The sequence below is a fragment of the Barbus barbus genome (assembly GCF_936440315.1).
Source record: "Barbus barbus genome assembly, chromosome: 16".
NCBI lineage: Eukaryota > Metazoa > Chordata > Actinopteri > Cypriniformes > Cyprinidae > Barbus > Barbus barbus.
In genome coordinates this window covers 20,016,986-20,041,347 of record NC_136744.1, presented here as the reverse complement: position 1 = coordinate 20,041,347, position 24,362 = coordinate 20,016,986, and the positions used below count along the sequence as shown (strand labels likewise).

The 24,362-nt window shown below is 36.0% G+C and overlaps 1 protein-coding gene across 1 annotated transcript in view; it reads left to right on the top strand.

Annotated features, from left to right (window-relative positions):
- The window catches only part of LOC306882433 (synaptotagmin-14-like), a gene marked incomplete at its 3' end in the record, with an annotated part of 38,307 nt that extends 15,114 nt beyond the window's left edge, over positions 1-23,193 (top strand). Inside the window, exons 3-9 of the mRNA XM_079437045.1 lie at positions 5,136-5,288; positions 9,595-9,819; positions 14,288-14,559; positions 15,859-16,308; positions 17,095-17,284; positions 17,848-17,904; positions 22,880-23,193. Coding sequence (XP_079293171.1) covers positions 5,136-5,288; positions 9,595-9,819; positions 14,288-14,559; positions 15,859-16,308; positions 17,095-17,284; positions 17,848-17,904; positions 22,880-23,193 — 1,661 coding nt within the window. The remainder of the gene's footprint in view (positions 1-5,135; positions 5,289-9,594; positions 9,820-14,287; positions 14,560-15,858; positions 16,309-17,094; positions 17,285-17,847; positions 17,905-22,879) is intronic.
- Between the last annotated feature and the right edge of the window lie 1,169 nt (positions 23,194-24,362).

Sequence of the window (24,362 nt, the reverse complement as noted above, 5' to 3'; positions counted from 1 at the left end):
GCCTTTTTGTTGTATGTTGTCAAACCTAACTTTTTGTCCATTATCCTTTTGGAAAGATTGTCATGGTTTGATTCTTTAATTTTCCTATTGCAAACTGTGTGTGAATGCATGTGTTTAAAGCATATAATAACTATGTGTATGAGAAATATTTTTTTTGTGCACGAGAGAAACTAGATGTACTGAAGGCTTTCGGTGGCTGAGACATTAAACATTTTGTTGGATAGTGCTGCTGTTTCTGAGTTCCTCAGGGGTTTGTCCAGCTGTCTTGTTTGTTCTCGGCTGGTTGGCTTGTTTAGTGAGAGCTCAGTCTTGGCAGATTTAACATCATTAGTGATGATCTGTGGTCCCAGTGTAATAAAGTCTCATGGTCCAGGTGGACCGGATGAGCACTGGGTCTCTTCAGAGCTGAACCCATCAATACTGATGACCCTATTTAGACATAACTCTTCACACCAGCATCCAGCGATTTAGAATTTTTTTTTTTTGGTCCCATCTGTGTTGACCGTGAATGTTTAGATCAATTTTTTTTAATTAACATAATTGTATCGTATCACAGTTGAGCTGTCCAAGAATATTTTCAGAAGCCAATTTATTCACCACCTGTGTGTGTATAGTGTTTTTGTGTTAGTTTGTAGACTCCTCAGGAAGCATCTGTCCACTGTCAGTCAAAGTCATAGGTGTTTGTTGACAGGACATTCCTGCTGTGGCTAATGCTAGTTTCCTGACAGGTTATAGCTGAGATGAGTGTTATGGAGTGACTCACTAAAGTTGAGATGCTACAAGCTTATGTACTGTACTTGTGGTGAGACAGTAGTTTAGTTGTTTTAGAGTATCTTTTCCAGTAACAAGTTCCAACCAGCAGCAGTATAGCATAACAAAATTGCTCTAATTTTGTTTTTTGTTTTCTTTTTCATTTTGTTGAATCAGTTCTTTTAAATGTTATTGGAATTCCTATTTTATGTTTTGCCATGATATACGGTATAATTTTTATTACAATCATTTTACAAAATGAGATAATATATTGTATTACACATAATTATATCTTGCTGTCATTTCAAATGATGCTGTCTAATTTTATTGGTGGTGTTTAGGGTATATTGATCTGTTTATATTACTTTAATTTCATAAACTGTGCATGGTATATCGCTATATCCAATTATCCTGTGTGTTTTTTTTTTTTTTTTTTTTTTAAAGAGTATTCAATTACCTCAAATTGCTTTTTTATGGCTACTGTAGTTAGCTGCATTTTATTAGTGGCTTAATATGAACTTCACAGGGAAAAGAAGGAGAGAGACATAATGAGAATGAGAGAAGAAAAAGAGTGCTGTACACACTAGTGCTGTTTTATAATGAAAACACTTTAAGTTTAAACAGACTAATGTTAAATCCTGCTGGCCCATTGCTTGATGATATTTTAATGTCCTTCAAAAGCAGAGCTGTTTATGAGGCCTATAAAATCTGGTAATGGAGGTGCTGCCTGCTCCCTCTCTATTCAAGTATGACTAGACATTATGTGTGTGTGTTTGCAGCATCATTTAGCAGACATATATGGTTGTGTTTCAGATTACACTGCAGAATATATCTCTATGAGTGTACTCTTGTCTATGTTTTTGTGTGTGTGTGTGTGTGAGGGTGTTATGACGGAGGGCGTGTGCGTGGGCCTCCGAGAGCACTTATGATCTGTTGTTATGTGGAAGTTTACAACGGTGTGCAATGTTTTTTGTGAGTGTTTTTGTGTCTGTAGTATTTTGTAATTCAGAGGTGGCTAAGCATCCTGACATGCTTTTGCCTGTTTCTATGACAACAGAACCAGCCAACAGTATCTAAGAAGACAATTTCTAGCTATAATAGTATGATAATAATCTACCATAAAAAGATGCGTGAAGATGGTTATTTGAATCATTGCTATACACAAACTATCTCTGACATGTCACATTAAAGAAGTGTAAGCATGCATTGTGTATAACAGATTTATTTGAGGTAGATTTATTTATGGTAGATGTGGTCACTCTGGATTTGTGTTTTGGGTGTTTTAAGGGTAAGATGTAGTGTGGTTTGAGTTTCTCTCCTCCTTGGCCTGCTTTCTTTGGTTTGAATGGCTCAGCAGTGTCTTTACGCCAGATGCACCTGTTCTGTCCAGCTGTACTTTTCTCTGGCCCAGATTCTGTCCTGGCTCAGGTGACTTTCTGTCTGATGACCTGGATTTACATCTGAAATGCAGTTCTGCATTGTGCAACAGGTGTGCAGTCTTCTAACATGGACTCAAGGGGTTTTCTCTGTTTCACACACATCAGAAGCTTTCTTTCTTTCTTTCTTTCTTTCGCCCAATTGTAATTTTTTCAGCCCCATTGATTTGCAATTTCCTCTGATTTTCAAGGATACTAGCTACAGTAGATTTATGTAGTCACAATTTGTATTGGTCCAATAAAACAGCATTAAATCATATTGTTACTGTTATGTGAACATTTTAAATAGTTTTGAATAGTTCACCCAAAAATACAACTATTACTGGCACTATCATGTAAAGGTGTTTTTTTTAAATAAATTTTAAAACATTAAAATGTTTTTAAAAGAAAACTAATTGAACAAGGATGTATTAAATTGATCAGTAAAATGTATTATGTTACAATTTACAGTAAAGACATGTATGCCAAATCAGCATATTAGAATGATTTCTGAAGGATCATGTTACACTGAAGACTAAAAATCTTTAAAAACTAAAAAAAAAAAAAATTATGGTGTTGTACATATTTTTCAAAAGTCTCTGTTCATTGTAACTTCATGGAACAGCATCCAGCTTAACTTTAATAATTCCTCATTTTTTGTCTATAGCAAAAAAGTCATTCAGTTTTAGAATGACATTATTTTTTACGCTTCCTTTAAAACTGTACAGGTTTGAAAAGCCTACTGTAAATGATCCTTCTTTGAGTACTGAGCCATACCGAATGCTGTCTGTTTTTCCTGTCACCTCCCTTCTGTAAGTGTGAGGAGACTGACAGGAAGAACTCGGAGTACAGTGGATTAGTTTGTCCTGTTACTGATGTCTGTGACTCAGGCCTCTTTGACTAAATTGGCAACTGACTGCAGGACTTTCAGAAGGCTTGTGACTAATGGATTTTTTTTTTCCATCTGCAAGATGGTTAAATGCACCTTACAGTGATTTAGGGATATTTCAAATAGAACATGAAAGAAGAAAACCCCGAAATAACAATAAATGACAGAACAGAAAGAGAAAACCTAATGGGGAAGAGGAGGCAAGTGGGCTATGAGGGAAATGTTTTCTTTGCATTGATCAAGAAACACACAGGCTGTAAATCAATTAGCATTACTAAAAATAGCAGATGGAGGGAGAGCTGTTTTATAAGTGTTTGAATCACCTCAAACACTCAGAGACTGTATTAACTCATTGCCTACATTCAGAAACAGGTATAGAAATTAATGAAGTGTCTTTTAGCAAAGCAGTTATTGTATATTTTAGGTTGTTTATGAGTCTTGTATCTGTTGTAAATCTGTGAGTCATATACCAGTGCTACAGTATATAATAATTTATCCTGTTGTTATTGTTCTCTTATGCTGTTGATGTCTTACCGCAGTTGGTAATTGTTTAGATGTCAGGAAGCACTGTGGCAAACATCAAAGAAAATTAGATTTCAATTTTCCATCAGCCCACTACATTACCGTCGCATGCACACAAATGTGTTGTGCACATGACTAGGCTAAACAAACAACAGACACCAGCCTAACAGGTATTCTTTTCAAAGTTTGCTGTTTTCTTAAGAACTTAGCTAATTATGGTACTTCACAGTGAGTGTCCACCATGACAAAAGAGCATCATTATTTACATTTGGCCATTGTTTGTCCTGTGTTGTGACATCCAGTTGAATGCTAAAAACAGCAGCAGCTAGCTAGATTACGCAGTTAACTGGCTAAACAGGTTCAGTGACAGCAGGAACTCTGTTGCCATGGTTAAAAGCTGCTGTTATGTAACAAAGATCATTCCATGGAACATTCTTTTTATTTTTTCACACTCTGGAATGGAACATTATGGATTCTGTCAATTCCGGCAAAGCAGTGACCCTGGCATAATGACTTTTGACCTCATCTTACCCTGATTGCCCTTTAGCAACATTTCAAAATTCATTCTTATCAATAAATCTGTAGTATGATTTATTAGTCTTAACCATTGGAGTTACGCCTGACTTCACAGCCATAATAATATTTTGTATGGTTTCTACCAGTGACACATTTTAAGTTCATTGTAATTTTTAACCAGCACCCTAGAGATAACATAATCTATGTTTGAATTCCAAGGGGGAAAAAGCACAGAGTGATATTCTAGATAGCCGTAATAGAGTGATTTAAAGTGATTTAAAATAGAAGGATTTCTCTTTTAATATTCCTGTCAGACCCTGTGGGACAGAGAGGCTGATGGGACAGAATCGCATTGCATAATTTGTGTGAATAATTCACACTTACTCTTGCAGAATGGGTGTGTGTGGAACATTAGAGTCAAGTTCACACTCACAGAAAGCTGTGATTCAGTTCAGTGCAGAAATCATCGCTGCTAAGTTAATTTCTTCCCTAAGTGGGAAGCCAACCTTCTGGAACTGGGTCATTTCTCTGTCATTCTGAGATATATGGCCACATAGAGCAGAACTAGCAGATAGTCTTGCAGTTACATTCTATCATCTCTGTGGTTTTTGATAAGTGAAGGAAGGTGATCAGGTTAAACCCTTTGCACCTACTGTGAACATTTCATCTTTGCTCTGTTTTTGCATGGCTGGTCTCTTTCCCTCAGTAATGTCTAAACTAAAGCCTTTCTCTTTATTTTTAAGTCCTGCTCAGACTGATCTGTGATTGATTCACTGATCCTAGATCAAGCAGAAATCTGCTTTAAAAGACAAAGTACTGAATAATGTGAATATGTTCTCACTGTCACACAAAACATCTCAACATTTGAATTTCCAGAACTGGACATTCAAGGAAAGTAAAAAGTAATGGAAACCCAATTTGGTTTGAAGTCCGAATTTGAATGCTGATCGTCAAACAGTAATCCCAATTGACTGGGACATTCAATCTTATTTTCAATGTACCTTATTGGAGTAATAAATAAATCTCTCTCTTTCTCTCCACAGTGTCTCCTGAGGCTCTGGGGTTCCTGTCTGGCATCGGTGTGTTCATCTTTCTTGTGATTGTACTCTTTCTTTACCTCAATAACAAACTATCCCTTGAGAGTGCCAACCAACTGTCCAGCCTTGACCAGTACAGAAAGAGCACAGAGCCAGCAGGTTTGTCGCTGTTTTTCTGCAATTATGTGTGAATAATATCCAGTACAGTGACCCCTGTACTTGGACACTTAAGCCATATTTATAATTTATAATATATAATGAATTATATACACTACTGTTCAAACATTTGTGGACGGTAAATAAAAAATGAAGATGATTTTTATTTATTTTTTTTATCAAAAGTGACAGGAAATATATTTATAATGCTATTTATAATGTTAAATATTTCTCTTTCAAATATATTGTTGTTGTTGTTTTTACTTTCAGCATAAGAAAGTTATGCCCATTCCCACCACCCCCAAACTTTTGAACTGTAGTATATATTGAACCTGACCTGTTACGACACCTGTGTAAATTTGAGGGAAATTGAAAATTTGTTTTCAGCTAGTTTCAGTGTTTTATGTAGACAATTTTAACGTGACCCATGTATCTAGAAGTGTACAAAGTACTTTTAGGGTCACCGTAAAAGAAGGTTTTTGTTTTGTAACTGCAGATATTATTAGTTCTAAAATGAGTATTGATTTTTTTTTCCCTGGTGAATTGGTTGAGGTTTAGTATTAATTATGAAGAGAAACAGAAATGCCGGATGTACAGTATGGATTATCCCATCTGTAAACGTTTCATTGAGCTGGATTGAGCAACAGTGTTTTGAACTCTTCACGCTGGTATTTTTAGAACAGTAGTGGCCATTCATAAAAGACAACAGGATTTATTTCTTTAATTTAGAGTAAAATAACTTCATAACATCCTGTTATGACTGAGATCAAATCGTGGTGTTTTTGAAGCTGAGAGGTCCAGGATAACATGAGTCCAAATTCCCAAACACTGCGTGACAGTCTCCAGAGAGGTAATTATCTGCTAAGCTCCAGATCAGAGTCTGAGAATTACTAACAGAGCTTAATTAGCACCACTTAGGCGATTGAGATGTTTCTTAGATGGTGTGGAATTCTGGGATATGCTACACACTCCTTCCTGTTTGTCTGTCAGGCACGGTGACGTACTGAGCTAATCAGCTTGTGATCTTTAGTGCCGGACGTTGATCGGGGGGGACAGATGCCACTGGCCAATTATTAGATAAATGGTACGTGTGACGAATGTGTGTGTGTCTGAAAATGAACGAACGGATCATGTAACATCCCCTGAGAGAGAATCTGGGCAGAAATCCAAACACACTCTTCAAATGTCTACATTGTCAATATGTATGCACATGCACACTCACACAATAAAACTGGCTTGAATAAACTCAATGAACCATGCACATTTATACACACAACTACCTTTTGTTTAAACCATAAAGCACTCAATCACACCTACTCACTTATACTGTTGACAGGGGCACTTGATGCCCACACACACACATCCTAAAGACAGGTTCTGGATCCTGGCATCACTGAGCTGCCCACACACAGCGCTTTACATAACTCTGCTCCGCATCAGAATCAGTGGCATAATCAGAATGACATTTACTGGATAAGTATGTTTGCACTTATTTGACCCGGTGAGCCTATGACAAAGCACAATAAACATGGTTGTGTACTAAACATGAAATTGTAAAGTTGTAGAATAGTGCAGTGGTTCTTCGTTAACTGGCAAGTTGTGATATAAAAACGCATGTTTGTTTAGGTAGGGTTGCATGAACAGCAGATCAAAACAATGCTGAATGTGAATATAAACTGCAATGAATATATATATATATATATATATATATATATAAGTAATTAGCTATGTTTTAGTAGCTTACAGTGTAGCAAAATTATATTTTTTAGTATATTTATTTATAATTTAACTTTTACACTTATATTTTTTGACCGTGGTTTAACTACATCAATAACTCATATCTTGACAAAAGTAGTATCCTCAGCATTGGTACATTGATAAATATATAATAGTAACTGTTCACTATTAATTGCGTAATATGATTCAAAGTGTAAATGTTCACTGACTGTGGTGGTTTGTAATGTCATCTGTAGTCATTTAGTATCTTGCTGTGCTGTATGTCTGTTTGTGCAGTCGAGGGTAACGTCAGACTGGCAGTTTTTCACGTCTCTGCTCTGAGGTCCTGCAGGGATGCTGGCCATGATTCCTCTGTCACAGTCAAGGTGGATGTGAGGTCATTTACATATTAAGCCAAAAAGCAGGACACCCTCTTCAGCACTATTATGATATTCAACCTTACACCCTGCCAGAAAGGAGCTCCCTTGTGGCATTCTCTGTCTAAAAAAATATCAACAGAACTCCTTTGCCCTCTGTCTCAGGGGAACATCTACTTATGTTTGCTGCCAAATTTATAAGAATCTAGTAGAGTAAATTTGCTGGACGAAAACTCTGAACCTGGTGTCTGTGATTCCCTGAACCATCTGCTGCATATATTACAGCTGCATAAACTACAATCATTATACATAATTACAATTATACATCGTAACATACGCACATCTGATTGTGCTCAAAGGCAATCTGGCTCATTCCTGCTTTGAGTCTGTGTGTGGTTTGTGGCTGATTTTGAAAAAGCATAAATTACTGTCATGATGATGTGAGATGTGATCTCTCAGACTTGCCTCACCTGTGAAGCAGTTGTTTGAGTCAGAGCATGCTGGGATATCTCACCTCCTTGGAGACTTTATGTCCTGTAATTTAGCTGCTTTATGAATCATGAGTTTATAAATATGAAAAATTAGTGTTATTTAAAGATGATTTGTTTCCTTTTTCATTTCTTTTAGGTGCTCAGATCATTTTTGTTTAACATGTTTTTGCCATTTGAAGTCATTTTTAACTGTAGATTTTGAGCACTCTACATGATCCAATGTCCAGACATATATTCATCATAAATTGACCAATCAAACCTGCCATCCATGGCAGCATGGCATTTTTTAAGAGCTTCCAGCAAAGTCTCCCCTCCATGTCTGCCGTGTTGGAATCGGTGTCAGAAAAGGTTGATGACCTGGCTTATGCACTGAGTGATGTCACATTCACGGTGAGCGGAGAACTCGCTGAGCATGTCAACACCATCATCCACAAAGTCCAGGCCGAGGAGCTGAAGAGGATTCGTAAAAAAGAGGCGGAAGAGAAGGAGGCTGCAGCACGGCAAGCCCAGGAAAGAGATCCTTTTCTGGGTAGGACTGAAATCCAGATCCAGGCTGCATGTGGCCTATTGAAGGACCCTGAGCCTCAGACTACAGGCAACGACACTGGTTCACTGCTGTTCACTGAGACTTTCTCTACAGAAAGCGACCTCTCACAGACTCCTGACACACAAAAAGAAAAGTTCAAAGCACAAAATGGTGACGATTCACCTTCGGTACAACAACAAAATGGATCCTGTGTTAAAGAAAGAACTGAGTCCAGTAAACTAAAAACATCTAGAAGCCCAGCAGATGGTTGTGAGGAGAAGAAATCTAGTAATAGTGAGAGACCTGCTGAAGGTGAGAGGATAAAGGCAGCTGACTTTTCCCTCAGTTATCTGAAATTCACTGGATGCCTGTCTAAATAAGGGAGCCACCAACTTTTCTTTAAAGTCTACCTGGACTCTTTCAAACTGATCTGGGTCTGTCTGATCTCTTCATCTTGTGGGAATGACCTTTGCTGCTTCGCTTTCCCTCGCTTTTATCTATATGAGAAGACTTGAACTCTCTGCGGTTGCTGACACCTAATATGTATCTCTATTTCATGCTTTTCTCCCCGTCTCTTATTCCTCTTTCGGTGTAAAAAATACAGGGTATTTGGTTTTCCTTCTTTAGCATAAATTATTAATGCATGTCACTGCCATTCTTGGCCTCTAAAACATCAAATTTCCACAGATGTTTATTTATACTTTTGCTAAAATAATATGACTGTATTACCTGAATGTTTATTATGTGAGAGTGTTTTTAATTGTTAAACTATATCGCCCTCTGGTGTTTGTGTTGAAGATTAGAGTTAAAAATCAAAGTTAAAACAAGATTAGAGTTAAATTGTGGTATGCATGGCAATGTTACAGAAATCCTAAACAGGCATGAGGATATACATTATCTGTAACATAATATACATGAAGAGTTTTTTTGATTGAATTCCCCTAGTTTGGGAATTTAAATGACATATTATATATAAATCTTTATACAGTTATTTCACTTTTCTATCATCTTTATTACAAAACTATATTTATGGAGTCATTATTTTTATTGCACATTTTCTCTTCTTTTGTTACCTTCATTTGGTGACATACTAGTGCTACAATCTTTAAATAGGTTGTTGAGAAAAGGTGGAGAACATTTGGCGCATTGTTCATGTTTTTAAATTGTCCCCCTTTCTTTTATTGTTTTCTTTGTCTCAGATAAGAGCTATGTGAATGCAGACTATCACTGCTCGTCGTCAGACAGTGATGATGAGGTGATTGGCCAGTACCAGGAGGCTGTGTCTCGATCGCAGGGTCTCCGGGGTGGTTCTGCGGGGACTAACTCAGGCCACCAGAAGGGCTATGGCTGGGACACACGGCAGAAATACTGCCCCCTAGCGGCTGAATATGATGGTTACAGCAGCGAGGCCTCAGCAGATGATGGTAAATTTACACCTCACACAAAAAGCTGCTTTCTGACAGCTCATGAGACATTTATGTGGGATGAAAGTGGAGTGTAATGCTCATTGTGAAAGGGGAGAGTGATTGTTTTTTGTTTTTTTTAGAGGGGTTACTTTTCATTCAAAATGATGTATGCCATGGTCAAAAAGGAAACTCCTTGTGCTAAAATGGGTTCCTAAATATTTGGGGTCTAAGATTCTTTTCATGTTTTTGAAAGACGTTTCTTCTGCTCACCAAGGCTGCATTTATTTGATAAAAAATACAGTAAAAAAAAAAATGTTTTTAATGCCTCTTTTGATCAATGCAATGTGCCCTTGCTGAATGAAAGTATTGATTTCTTTCAACAAAAAAAAAATCGCACTGACCCTAACATTTTGAACAGTAGTGTGATGTGTAAGTATGATTTGTGTATGATATGTTTGATTTGGAAATAGAATGGAGCCCAAATAAAACCATGCTTTTCTATTACACTATAGATGGCGCTGCTCAACTACTTATCTTCTGCTAGGGGAAGGGGACGTTTGTTTTTCACTGGAATTTTGGCTTCTCTCTTTTTTTTTTTTTTAAGAACAGTCAGCAACAGACACTGTAGAAAAATCTGAAGGAAACCTGTTTTCAATAAAAATTACTGTGGGTTGCTCTTTCTCTGGCTGGAGTGATTCTTACAGAAAGCAAAGGGTTTAGATCATGAGATATCAAATGAATTACACATTTTTGTGTAAGAAGCCAGAATACACTTTTTCTCCTTTCTTATAAACAAACACACTCTCTTCCACCGCACACTAGTTTAACTCGCACAACTACAGTATAAATTAAGATGAGAAAACGGTGTAAGACAGTTCTTGGCTCTGTTCTGCTTCATCCAAAACAGAGAATAGCATGATAATCTCCTTTTCCGTAAGAAGATGATGGTCTCTGCTTTCGTACCCACCAGATACAGGGCTGTAAGATGATTTTTGTACTTCCAATGGCATGTTTAATTTTTCTGCAATTTCTGCTGGAATCATTGCAGATACTCCAGTAAAGAGAGTAGAGAGATTACAGAGGGCTATGAAGAGAAAGAATGAAAATGTGTCAAAGGGAAGGGCGGTCAGAAAGAAAAAAGCAGGAAGCTGGTGGATATGTCTCTCTGATTTCCTTCTCTGTTTCTGTGAACTACTGCACAGAGAGACAGATAGAGCTGCATGCTTTTCTCGTGAGCTGTTTTCCTGGAGGCAGGAGAGGCTGTAACATCAGGCCATCTGTATAATACATGAGGAGCTAACACACACACACATTTACATATACACACTCATATTGCTTGACTGCTCGCAAACACATAAAAAAAACACACAATATCATATTGTGCAGACATACCGACATTCATACACTCATACATAACAAGTGAGCTGAGTGTTTGTTAACTTGAAAATCAAGTTAACTGAGCCATAACTGTCATGTTAGTAATCGCTCAGTGAAGTCCTGATGATAATGAATTTTATAGCTATGGCATATATTCTGACATTCAGATCAAATTGAAACATGAGAGATGTCTGACATGAGAGTTGATCAAAATATCATTGAGATACAGGCACAACTCTCTCATACACACAGACAGACATTTCTCTTGCTCTTGTTCATAGCCGGAGGTTGAAAATGCTGCAGTGTTTATGATCAAAGACGTCATTCAGCATTGAGGCACAGAAGGCGAGCGGACGTGCTCCTCCGTCATCTTAATCATAGTGATGTTTCTTTCCTCCATCATCATTAAAAGTTAATTTTGATTCTTTTGTACTGTCATATCTTGATGCTTATGATGGTTATGAAATGTTTAAAACAAAGAAATGTTGTGATGTAAAATTAAGAAGTAATATTTCTGATTCTGCTCTATTTCTAGGTCATAAGTAAATTTGTGACATTGATCATGTGAACTTCAGATGTTCTTGCTTTCATTGAATCACAAAATCTTTGAATTATTCTTAAATCATGCTGGAAAACATGCATCAGGATTTGGATTTACATAATCAGCTCAAGTGCATGCAGTCATTAACAGTGTTGGGGGTAACGCATTACAAGTAACGCGAGTTACGTAATCAGTAACTAGTAAAGTAACGCATTACTTTTTAATTTACAAGAAAATATCTGAGTTACTTTTTCAAAAAAGTAACGCCAGTTACTTTGTTTTCCCATTTATTGATTGACAAGTCTCCTGTCCCCATGTTGTGAGAAATTGGAAGTACAGAGGCGTTGTGTGCGCTGTGTGAACGTGATGTGACTGCAGTTGTAGAATAAATGTGAATGTGCATTAATTGATCTCACTCGCAAAAAAAAATATTTTGTATTCATTAAAATGAATTAAAACAGTGAAATGCAAACTCAATAGAATATGACGCAAACCTGCAATAATTAAATGTTAAACAACACAAATGTATCTAATCCCATTTTATTAACCAGTGCCTTTGCTGCTGACCTTTTGATGATCTAGTTCAACCTACTAATACGCATAAATGACTTTAGATAAACTAACAATTGTGCTTCATTGTTTTTTTTATTGCTGAGGAGTGTTGAACTTTCTTCTCCTGCGTTCTACTGTACAGACGTGAATTTATTCTTGCTTCAGCCTGAGGTCTATTCATTACACTTTTTGGTGTGAAAGGGCTTTTACATTTGCTATAAATAGAACTTCTTATATTAAAAACAAACAATCGAGCCCTGCTCATATTTAAAAAGTAACGCAAAAGTAATGTAACGCATTACTTTCCATAAACTACCATAACTAAGTAACGTAATTACTGTAGTTACTTTTTTAGGGAGTAACACAATATTGCAATACATTACTTTTAAAAGTAACTTTCCCCAACACTGGTCATTAAAGCATAATTAATAATTTGAAATGTTAAACTAAAAACTTTATTATTTTTGTTGTTAGTAATTATAACTTAATAACCTTTATTATTTCGTAATAATTATAGTTGTTGTTTACAAATAATAATAATAGTTTTATTACAAATTTATTTTTATATTATCAGCATAATTTGAAACTAGGAAATATATTATTAAAAATAATAATAGTTGAATCATTTCCATTACAAAATGTATTATAAGCATAATAATTAGAAAAGTTAAGCTGCAAAATCAGTTGTTTTTGTTGTTAGTAATTGTTGTTGTTGCTGCCGTTTGATTTACTGAAGAAGGCTTGCTGCCGAAACGTCTGATTGTTGTTTGCTCTGTTGCAATATTAAAATAAATTGAAAGTGATTAAGAAGATTAAGCGAGTGCAGATCCCTTACTTGAATATGATGATGATGATGTTGTTGTTGTTGTTGTTTACAAATAATATAATAACAATAATATGTTTATTACAAAAACTGGGAAATGTAGTAATAATAATAATAATAATGCTTTATTATCATTATTATTCTATATATATATATATATATATATATATATATATATATATAGTATATAATAGCCACTGTTATTATTAATAATAATAATAATTATTATTATTATTACTATAGTTTTCAATTATTATCCTAATAATCCAATTAGTAACAAAAGTTTATATATTAAATGAGAAATAATGAAAAATATTATTACTGAGAACTAATATCTAAGAAGTGAGGGAGTTTAGAGAAAGTATATAACTAATCCCCCACTTGAAAATTCACAGCATCAGCAATGTCTCTTCCCAATAGTCAGAACCAGTTACCCCAGCCACACTCCAACAGAAGGGTGTGTGTGTGTGTGTGTGAGAGAGAGAGAGAATGTGCTGTATTTATGAGATCGCTAAATCTTCCTGTCCTGACCAGCAGCATGTTACTATGGCAACAGCCACTTGGTTCATTCTCTTTACAGAGCAGTTTAACTTGTAGGGTGAATGCAGGTAAATCAGGCCACATTTTGCCATTCATCTCAATTTCAGAGTCTCACAGAGCCGCTATAGCAGCATCAGCATATCCTCTAATTTTCTTAATTTTCTGCATTTGAAATGATGAAACACACTGATTTGTTTAATTGAATCATGCACATAGACACGAACAGTGATTTGTAGCTCTTGGAGGACAACTGAATGATTTATGAAGATGCAGGTGTAAGGGATATTCTTACACTGTGTGAAAAATCAGGTTGTGACCTTTTCTTGAGATGAGCTTAGGGTTACAGAGCTTTGAATGCCATATAACAAGTTGTATCATAAACTACAAGCCTAATAGATACTGTGCTGGTCTCCTAAAAACACAAAGCCTGCAGCTTCAGTCTCATGTGAGAATGAAATATATTGAGTTACTGAGATCGCAATCCTGCTTCACTCTGCCCTTGTGCAGTTACTTTCACTCCAATTAATGCACTTTCTAAGAAATTAAAGATGATATATGCTATTTCACATCACACTTTTTTGATTTTTCATATTGCTTGCAAGCATTGAGATAAATGGCACTAAATGCATCTCTCTCACTTTGCTCCACATCAGTAAACTGTATTCAGCGGATGAGACGGACTCCACCATTGGATGAACTGCAGCCTCCACCTTATCAGGATGAGGATGGGTCGCCACGCATGTCGTGCACACCATCTGACCTGGGCGATGCCAAATATGACCTTTCCCATGGGAGCGAGAGCCCCAGACACAGCTATGGAAAATGTCCAAGTGAGGTCAGCGGAGCACAGGAAACAGAGAGTTTTCTTAACAAGGGCTATGAAGAAGATGTACCCAGTGACAGCACTGCTGTGCTCAGCCCAGAGGTGTGTGTTTCAGCAGAGAAATCTGAATATACAAAAATCACTTACTGCAAAGATGAAAGCTCCTCGTTACCAGATATGTTTTGTAATAACAGTTTTGTGGTCCAGGGTCACAAATAGTCCTGAAAAAAATGTATCATGATTTCAAATGTATCATAGTTTCAAATAATAATATTATTATGAACATTGATAATAAGAAGAAATGTCCTTTGAGCACCAAATCAGCATATTAAAATGATTTTTGATGATCATGTGACACCGAAAACTGAAGTAATGACTACTGAAAATTCAGCTTTGCCAAATTTATATTTATTTATTTCCTGTTTTAAATTGCAATAGTATTTCACAATAGTTGCCTAGTGTGTGTGTGTGTGTGTGTGTGTTTGTTTTTTTCAATATACTTTAAAATACAATTTATTACTCATGGCAAAGCTGATTTTTTTTTCTTTTGATAAGAACAGCATTGATTCAAAATCAAAATCCTTTGTAACAATATACACTATCATTCAAAAAAAAAATTATATATATATATATATGTGTGTGTGTATATATTCTTTTTTTCTTCTTTTTTTGACAGATATGAGGGCAAGTAATGGTGAAAGGATTTTCAAATGATCAGTGTATTTGGACTGAGATCATTTAGATATGTAAATGGTGATTCTCTGTTCTCTGCCACAGTGATATGGGCTAAATTCATTTGGCAACTGAAATATCAAAGATAAAACTCTTTTTTTTTTGTAAGCTATATTCAAAATTCCCTCAACCCCCTCAATTTAAAAAGACAGTAATTTAAAAACCTTCAAACTGTTTTATAGTGAGAAGCTCATTTTGATTGGTCTTTTTTAGTTTAGTTTATGTCTCAGTTTTTTGGGCATTACTGTCACGTGTAATTAGCTGAAGTATTTTAATGGTTTCATTACCTTGACATCACAAACAAAGGATCATGCACTAATGACTTCATAATTTAATATGCATGTGCTGTAGACACCTCCGTAATAATTGATGTTTACAGCAGTGTGATGCAGCACTGAACGTACTGAGCCTTATCCTCTGTCTAACTTTGATATATGAATGGTAGCAATAAAAATCCTAGCCATCAGTCATTGAAAATATCTTCATTCATCATGTAATTTGTCATAACTGTCTTTTTTTAGTATTAAAGTGGTCATATAAGAGCTCATAAAAATGTAAACGCCTGCACAGGTACCATATTAATCTACTTACCATGCACTACCTCGAGTCTCAGATGGTAACTGTTACTCCCTCTAAATCTCTTCCTTTTTCTGTCAATCATCTCTGCAGAATTTGTCTGCACGTGGATCGGCGGCTCAGCTTCCCAAAGGTTACGACCCTGAGCCTCTCGCTCAATATGGAACTCTCGACGTCATCTTCGACTACGATTCATCTGACCAGCGTCTGTCCGTCACGATAACGGCACTGACGGACATTCCTTCTCTCAAACGCATGGGTAACATCTCCTGGCAGGTGCATCTGGTGCTGCTGCCCACCAAAAAACAGAGGGCCAAAACCATCATCCAGCGTGGCCCCTGCCCCGTCTTCACAGAAACATTTCACTTCAGCCATATCGAGTCGGAGATGATCGGGAACTACGCCGTCCGGTTCCGCTTGTACAGCATCCGCAGGATGAAGAAGGAGAAGGCTCTCGGAGAGAAGGTGTTCTACCTCACCAAACTCAACCTGCAGGGCAAGATGTCGGTCCCCATCATACTGGACCCCTGCTGCAACATACCTGTGAGTGTGATCAAATGTGATGTCCAAAAGTTGTGAACTACTAAAATGCTTCTTTCTGATTTAATAAATGTTTTTTCAAGAGAAATTATCAGCATAATGCAAAAAAAGATATAAAAAATTTAATGTATGTATATGTATGTGTATCTAAAGATAGAATGCATTCATTAATGATTCATTCAAATGATCAAAAGTGACACTAAAAACAAATGTTATAAATGATTTATATTTCAAATAAATGCTGTTTTTATTACTTTTCAGTAATTAAATAGTTCTGAAAAAATCAGTTTCAAGTATCATAGTTTCAAATAATAATCAGGGCAACTGTTTGACTGACAATATTTTTATTATGATAAGGAGAAGAAATTACTCTTGAGCACCAAATCAGCATATTAAAATGATTTTTTGATGGATCATGTGACACTGAAAACTGGAATGACTAATGAAAATTGAGCTTTGCCATATATATATATATATATATATATATATATATATATATATATATATATATATATATATATATATATATATATATATATATATACACACTCACTCACTCACACACACACATAATATTACTGTATATTGAAGTGTGTATATACAGTATATATTTATACATATGGGTAGTTGACAAATAAAAATTGGACTTTGTCCTATGGTGTGATATAGCATGTATGTATATGTATGTATGTATGTGTATATATATATATATATATATATGTATGTATATGTATATATGTGTGTATTTCTAAAATGAAAAGTTAACCAAAGATTATGTGTGTGTCCCAGGGCAGTGACTCTCAGGCAAGCGTGTCAGATGTATCGTGCAGTGAGACAGCCTCGTCGTTCCCATCTGCTGGTCAGGGGTCGGCTCCGGAGATCCTGCTGGGGCTTGTGTACAATGCCACTACAGGACGTCTCTCTGTGGAGGTCATCAAAGGAAGCCACTTTAAAAACCTGGCAGCAAATAAACCTCCCAGTGAGTCCAAAAGTTGTTTAACATGATTGCTTTCGATAGCCATTCCACCATCAGATCAGTCTTGCATTTCCTGTATCATCTTATATAAGGTTTGCAGGATCAAATAGTCACCTCTCACCTATGACCCCAAAGGTGCTCCCTCTTTCTTTCTCTCTCCAAAATTACCCATCATCCTTCTGATAAACGCTGCCTTAAATGACCTCCTAACCTTCCCAAAGCTTCCGTCACACTTCAGTCAAAGAGCACAATATAAGAGCCTTCAGAAAGCACTCATAACTGCTCATAAATACCATCATGTCATGAAACAACATTCATGCTATAGTTGCAGATAGCGTTATGAAATGTAATGAAGGCTGCATATTTCCCTTATGCATTGGCCCTTAACCTGAAGTGATGCAATGTGCTTTATGAACACGTTACATCTGACCTAATGTGATGCCATTGGACCTTCAGACCTTTTGACCTGCTCTTTTTTTTTCCTGCTGTTGTTGATATTCTCTCTCTTTCTCCCTGATGTCTGCCCATCCCCTCTGCTCTTGCTGTCACTCCTCTCCTGTTGTCAGACGGTTTGTTCTGTTGTCTAAAGCACTTGATAGGTGGGCAGGTGTACATAATCCGAGGTGAGTTTTCTGTGGCTACCTTTATCAGCATCGGACGCTGTTCATCCATCTTTCTGTTTTCACGCTTCCTCTCTTCATTATCGATCCTTGGTGTTAGACTGGCGAACACTTCTACATGGATGCTGAAGGTTTGAGCAGTGTAAAAGGTTTGAATTAGTGTAAAACTCAATATAGAAGGAAGATTCAGAAAACATTTGAAATACAGGTGCATCTCAAAAAATTTTAATATTGTGAAAAAGTTTTTTTTTTGGTAACTTATTTGAAAAATTTAAACTTTCATATTTTCTAGATTCATTACATGTAAAGTAAAACATTTCAAAAGTTTTTTGTTTTAATTTTGATGATTAGACCTTACAGCTCATGAAAGTCAAAAATCCAGTATCTCAAAGTGTTAGAATATTTCCTAAGATCAATAAAAAAAAAAAAAGGATTTGCAAAACAGAAAAGTTCTTTTAAAGCATGTTCATTTCTGCACTCAATACTTGGTCGGGGCTCCTTTAGCACAAAATCCAGCATCAGTGAGGTGTGGCATGGAAGCGATCAGCCTGTGGCACTGCTGAGACACTATTGAGCCTTCAGCTCGTCTGGATTGTTGGATCGACTGTTTCTCATCTTTCTCTTGAAAATATCCCATAGATTCCATATGGGATTCAGGTCAGGCGTGTTAGCTGGCCAATCAAGCACAGTAATATCATGGTCACTTGAAAGTGGTTTTGGCACTGTGGGCAGGTGCTAAAGTCCTGCTGGAAAAGGAAATCAGCACCTCCATAAAGCTTGTCAGCAGATGGAAGCATGAAGTGCTCCAAAATCTCCTGGTAGACGGCTGCATTGACTTTGGACTTGATAAAACAATGGACCAACACCAGCAGACGTCACAGCACCCCAAATCATCACTGACTTCAGAAACTTCACACTGGACTTCAAGCAGCTTTGATTCTGATCCTCTACAGTCTTCCTCCAGACTCCAGACCTTGATTTCCAAATGAAATGCAAAATTTACTTTTATCTGAAAAGAGGACTTTGGACCACTGAGCAACAGTCCAGTTCTTTTTCTCTTTAGCCCAGGTAAGATGCTTCTGACATTTGTTTCTGTTTCAGAAGTGGCTTGGTAGCCCTTTTCCTGAAGAAGTGTGGTGTGGTGTGGTGACTCTTGATGCACTGACTCCAGCTTCATTCCACTCCTTGTGAAGCTCTCCCAAGTGTTTAAATCAGCTTTGCTTGACAGTATTCTCAAGCTTGTGATCCTCCCTGTTGCTTGTGCACCTTTTCCTACCCAATTTCGTCCTTCCAGTCAACTTTGCATTTAATATGCTTTGATACAGCACTCTGTGAACCGCCACACCTTTCAGTAATGACCCCCTGTCACTTACCCTCTTTGTGGAGGACGTCAATGTTCGTCTTCTGGAACACTGCCAAGTCAGCAATCTTCTCCATTATTGTGGTTTCAAAGAACAAGAGATATCCGGAATTTATACTGTAGGGATGGTCATTAATTGAAACTCAAATGTAAATATTCTAATATTTTGAGATACTGGATTTTTTACTTTCATGAGCTGTATATATTTCTTTTGAAATATTTTACTTTACATGTAATGAATCTAGAAAATTTGAAAGTTTCACTTTTTGATATTCTAATTTTTTGAGATGCACCTGTATGTTATCCATTCATCCATGGAGAAGGTTAAAACGCTGTTACTGTAGACGTTATGTTGGATGGTATGCTGTTATTTTCTGTCCTCTATAGTGATGTTTGCATGCGTCCCCTAACCATGTCTTTCTTTAATGTTTGGATTTTTTCAAATACATTTAATAGCTTGGATTATTTGAATCTTTCCTGTCATGTGACTGGTAGTTGCCAGAAAGATGTAGAAATCTTTTTAGACTTGTTGCCATGTGAGTGGTTCTTCTGTTTTTGGAGACTGTGGAATATTTGGGATTTTTTTAACAAAATATATTTTTGTGGCTCTCACTGCTAACTTTAGTACGGTGACCGGGAGGGGACGTCTTCGGTTCACTTAGTTTCGTCATGGCCACGAGATATTAATTTGTGGGAACATCATATTAACTCGTGGGAACATGATATTATGTCGTGGCCACAAGATCATTTTGTCGAGGTAACGACATCCTTATGTTGTGGCCTCGAGTGTAACGGTGTGTCAGGCAGGAAGATGCTGGAGACATCAGGATATTTCGTAAGAAGTAACATTTAATAATAAACTCAGGATATTGGATAAAACACACTCTAAACGTAACTGAGATCGGACAAAGACTGAGGGAGAACTGAGAACTTATAAACCTGAACCAAACAAAGGGAACTAATGAGATCATTAATAAACACAGATGGAACAGGATAATCTAATCAGGGAACAGGAAACATGACCAAAAAAGGGCAAAACGGAAATAGACCTACAAGAAAAAATGTTATCCATCCCACAGTCTCGCTAGCTGTGTGTGTCCATTAACTGATCGTCTTTTTTCATAATATTTGTATACTATTATTAGCTATTATTATCATCATCATCATTATTATTATTAGCCTATTATTTTATTTTTATAATCGATTTTTCCCTTCATTTCGATCTCTTTACATAACGTTCTGACTAGTTTTGTAAATAAGCCTACTGTAAAAGCTCGACATGCCAATAAAGCTTTCATTATGCTGACTGGAATTTATAGCCTATTTGAAATGCAGTTTAAAGGTTGAATTTAACATATATTTTTTTTTTTTTCTGCAAATTAATAATGATTAATATTATAGCTTACTGCAAGTGTTTCGTTGAGAAAGGAATCATTCACGTAGTTTCATTTGTAAAACACAGCACGCTCATTTATCATCACGCACGGGCATAAATAACCTACAATCATAAAGTATTGGCATAATTGTCAGGCGTTTACAGTATTTGCAAAATATATGGTAGCACATAGCATAATTATACAGAACGTTAATTAGGTAAAGCGATACACGAATTGAAAGGGGAAATAATAAAATATTATATTTATCTGAAATAAATATAAAAATATAGCCCTAAAAAGTTAATATAACCTAATAACAATAATAATAATATACTAATATTAAATGAAATGTTTAATGTTAATAAAAATGTTTTATCCATCTCTGATAATCCCAGCTTGCTATGGTCACGTAGGTTTGTTTATGCATTAAACTCATGGCCACGAATTAATATCTCGTGGCCTTGACAAAACTAAGTGAACCGAAGACGTCCCCTCCCCGTCACCGTACTTAAGACATTAATTCAATATATTTCAAACTTTTTCTATTTCATTTATTATTAATATTATTGTTGTTAATAAATTTAATAAATCTTTATTATTATATTTATTATTTTAATAATAATCAAATGATAATAATGTGATATTTATTTAATATTTTGTTTTGGCTTTATTTCCGTGATGACAATTATGTAAATTGTGATCTTTTTATCTTGCTTCATTAATATGATTTTTAATAAATATAAATTAGTCTTTAACATGGTATAAGTTTTATACGCTTTTTACATGAATTTACATACAATACATATAATGGCTTTAAAATATATATAATCATATTTTAAAATATATAATAGCTTTTATATTTTGGGTAATAGATGCATTGCAAGGGTATCGTCATATTTAGGATACAAAAACTGCTAAATATACAGTAGATATATGTAATCCTAGTGCAGAAATATGAAAGTAATTGTCTATAAATAACTTTAGCAATTCAGATGACCAGGATTTTAGGCAATGGGACATAGTGTAGACTACTAGAAGTTGATTTCTATGGCTGTGATGGAAGTGTTCAGATTTCTGAATAACTGCATCACAGAGTCTAATCAACCCTCTCAACCGTTAATGAATCCTTTCACATTCAGCTTGAGGAGCTGGAGATGATTTCCTCAGTGTCAGGTATGAGTCTGTGTTCCCATCTCTGAAATCAGCGCTTCTTTAGCTCGGCTCTTCTATTAGTTGGAAAAATAGAGAGTGAAACGTTTTCTTGAAAACGCAGCAGGATAACTCCACAGGAAGCCTGCACTCGATGACTTGTGGAACAGAAGCGTCACCATGACACAAAGACACAGAGAATACCAACGTCTGTTGTATTGTAGTGTATTCAGGCAGGGTAGCAGAAAGCATGCTCAGAGGAGTTCAACTGCACTTTGAATTAAACCCGGTGAATGGCCTGGAGCTACCGCAGAGTCTGCTCTGAATGCATCTGTAGAGTCACAGTTCAAAAGGTTCTGAAAGGAGAAGACAGAGGAGTGATGCGGGACTCAATTATTAATCAGTGAGCATTGATTCGTGCCAAGCGTTAATGCAAAAAAGAAACTGAATGGCCCATTTTCAGCTAATAAATTTCATCCTGTATTAATGAATGGAATAATCAATTGCTTTTCAGATAAATCCAAAGATTGAAGCGTTGCCATGCTGGAAACGTAGTGTTGAAAACCTCCATGCTGGCAGAGGAACTGTACCACAAAGCTATATCCTGTTACTTAATTTAACGTCCCAACTTCCGAACCTACAATTTTTGTAATAGTATTATCTTTTTGTAATTTATTTCTCCCATCTGAAAACTGTTATTATTTTTTTCTTTTTATTATTTATTATACTGTATTTTTGATTTTCCATTTTTCAAATGTGTATTTTCGTCTATGTGTGTAGTTTTGCAGTAAAAACAACATGTCTAAACAGCCTTAAACGAGATATATTTATTTTTTATAACTATGTTTCTTTATCTGGTCACTAATAGCTTTTTTCTTGTTTTTAAGAATAAATCTAACAAAACTCTGTGAGATTTACCATAAAAAAATTAAAAAAAAATCCCAGTCGGGTAAAAATAAATAATTGCATTATATATTATTATGTTTTCTTTCTTAATAATAGACTTAATATTCAAATTAAGTAATTTCAAATTTCTCATGATCAAATCAAGTTTAGTCTTTACTAATTTGACCCTAAATGTTCTCTGTTTCAGACACGTATGTAAAGCTGACTCTACTGAACTCAATGGGTCAAGAGATGTCCAAGTGCAAGACGTCCATTTGCAGAGGCCAACCCAACCCCACCTACAAGGAGACCTTTGTGTTCCAAGTAGCTCTGTTCCAGCTCTCCGACGTCACGCTCATCCTGTCGGTCTACAACAAGCGCAGCATGAAACGGAAGGAGATGATTGGCTGGATCTCCCTGGGGCTGAACAGCTCTGGGGAGGAGGAGCTGACGCACTGGACACAGATGAAGGAATCGAAGGGACAACAGGTGTGTCGATGGCACAGTCTTTTGGAGTCCTAGAATGTCAACAAGTGATAGTAATTATGTGTGTAATGGCGTGGGTGACAGAGAGCAGGTCAAGCCCTCGAACGACCCCAAGATGACAGAGCTGGTCCTCACTGCAGTGCATTATAAGAAACGCGAGTAGTTCTGGGGATGTAATCTGCTCTCTCTCCCTATGCATTGTGGGAAACGGGTTAGAGAAAATGGTGAGAACAGGGTTAGAGATGCCAGACTGTTAATGGAGGAAACACTAATGAGACAGAGTTTTGTGTTTATTTAGATATTTATTTGTATATTTCTGACTTGATGTTTCTATTTTTGTTCAGCTTAAGATGGGGTTGTGGTGTTTAAGGCACAGTAAGAGAGAAAAAAACTAATGAATATTTGTGTGAGATCCAGACGTTAAAGATCTACAGAGATGAGACGAGTTAAAATATCTTCACTCAGATTATAACTGGTGTCCTAAGATTACATTACTCAGACCTACCAAAGTTGTACAGGGGTACAATTACTGTCAGGTTGACTAGATGCCATTCTGAGGCATTTTAATGGAAACTCTGACAGATGGCTGGGTTCCTCAACATGTGATCAGATTTTCTAGATCATGTTCTAATACGGGATTTAGTTCATTCCGCTTTGAAATGTACTATGAGAGTGCCAATCCAGACTTCACCACATACAGCCTGTCATCCAGTGTTATGCGTCAGCTATTTCATTCTCCTCATTCTGAATTTAATACTTGGAAATCAGAAACACACCACAAAACAAATAGAAAAAATATTGTTTCATTCTCAATATAACATTAACAGCCAATAACGGTGGAACTTTTGTTTTAACTATACTTTTCTACACACACCTTAATATAATAATAATAATGATGTATTGTACATAATAAGATATTCATAACACTTTATAAATATTACAATACCTTTATAATAAAATTATGAATTAATGTGTAAAAAATGTAAAGTATATCAATTATTTGTTTACATATACAATCATTATTTTATGTACTGGAAACCCTGTAAAACAGAAGCATTTCCTTATTTTAGTGCTAATCGTGATTAATCGCATCCAAAATAAAAGTTTTTGTTTACATAATATATGAGTGTGTATTTTTATTATGCATATATAAATACAAACATATGCATGTATATATTTAAGAAAAATATGTTATGTTTATATAT